Source organism: Corvus brachyrhynchos, unplaced genomic scaffold (assembly GCF_000691975.1).
Source record: "Corvus brachyrhynchos isolate BGI_N302 unplaced genomic scaffold, ASM69197v1 scaffold442, whole genome shotgun sequence".
Classification (NCBI taxonomy): domain Eukaryota; kingdom Metazoa; phylum Chordata; class Aves; order Passeriformes; family Corvidae; genus Corvus; species Corvus brachyrhynchos.
Window position 1 is genome coordinate 214,962 of NW_008236443.1, and position 1,136 is coordinate 216,097.

The 1,136-nt window shown below is 56.3% G+C and overlaps 1 protein-coding gene across 1 annotated transcript in view; it reads left to right on the plus strand.

Annotated features, from left to right (window-relative positions):
- The window catches only part of EEF1G (eukaryotic translation elongation factor 1 gamma), a gene marked incomplete at its 5' end in the record, with an annotated part of 3,781 nt that overhangs the window by 1,032 nt on the left and 1,613 nt on the right, over positions 1-1,136 (plus strand). Inside the window, 3 exons of the mRNA XM_017747265.1 lie at positions 77-264; positions 477-606; positions 935-1,127. Coding sequence (XP_017602754.1) covers positions 77-264; positions 477-606; positions 935-1,127 — 511 coding nt within the window. The remainder of the gene's footprint in view (positions 1-76; positions 265-476; positions 607-934; positions 1,128-1,136) is intronic.

A 1,136-nucleotide genomic window follows, 5' to 3' on the forward strand; every position in this document is an offset into this window, starting at 1 on the left:
TTTTTGGCCGGTCCTGGGGGAGATTTCAGGGGGTTTGGGGTTTTTTAGGGGGGTAGGGGTGGTTTTTGGGGTCCCCTCCCTAATTTTGGAGCCCCTTCCCCAATTTTTGGTGCCCCCCAGGCGACCGAGGTGGCGAAGGAGGAGGTCAGGAGGGTCCTGGGGGTCCTGGACGGGCACCTGAAGACCAGAACCTTCCTGGTGGGGGAGAGGGTCAGCCTGGCCGACATCAGCCTGGTGTGCGCCCTGCTCTGGCTCTACAAGCAGGTACGGGGTCACTTGCGGGGTTTTGGGGTCGTTTATGGGGTTTTGGGGGGACTTGGGGTCATTTAGGGGCTCCGGGGGGCGTCGCTGTCCCTTTCCAGGCGCTGGATCCAGCGTTCCAGTGGGGTTTTTAGGCTCCCAGGGGTATTTGGACTGTCCCAGGTGCGCTTTGGGGTGTCCCAGAGGGATTTAGGGTTGTCACTGTCCCTTTCCAGGTCCTTGACCCCGCGTTCCGGGGTCCCTTCGGGAACGTGAACCGCTGGTTCCTGACCTGCCTGAACCAGCCCCAGTTCAAGGCTGTCCTGGGAGAGGTCCAGCTGTGCCAGAGGATGGCCCAGTTCGACGGTGAGGGGACACCAAGGGGGGACAGGGACACCTGGGGACCTTCCTGGGATCTTGTGTCTGCTCCAGAGATAATTTAAAGAGGAAAAAAGAGGGACTTCAGGGTTTTTTTGAGAAGAAAAAAAAAAAACAGTTTTAGGGTTTTTGTGGGGAATTTAAAGGGTTTTTCTAGGGATTTGAAAGGGTGGGTCATTTTAAAGGAAAAAAAAGGGATTTAAAAGGCTTTTTTTGGACTTAAAAAAGGGCAGAAAAAGCAAATTTTAGGGGAATTTTAAGGGGTTTTTTTGGATGAAAAAAACCCCAAATTAAGCTGATTTTTGGGGTGGGACAGCCAAGAAATTCGCGGAGAGCCAGGCCCGGAAGGAGAAGGAGACCCCCAAGAAGGAGAAGGAGCCCCCCAAGAAGGAGAAGCCCCCCAAGAAGGAGGAGAAGCGGCCGGAGCCGGACGAGGACCTGGACGAGTGCGAGCAGGTCCTGGCAGCCGAGCCCAAGGCCAAGGACCCCTTCGCCCACCCGCCCCAGAGGTGGGGGGG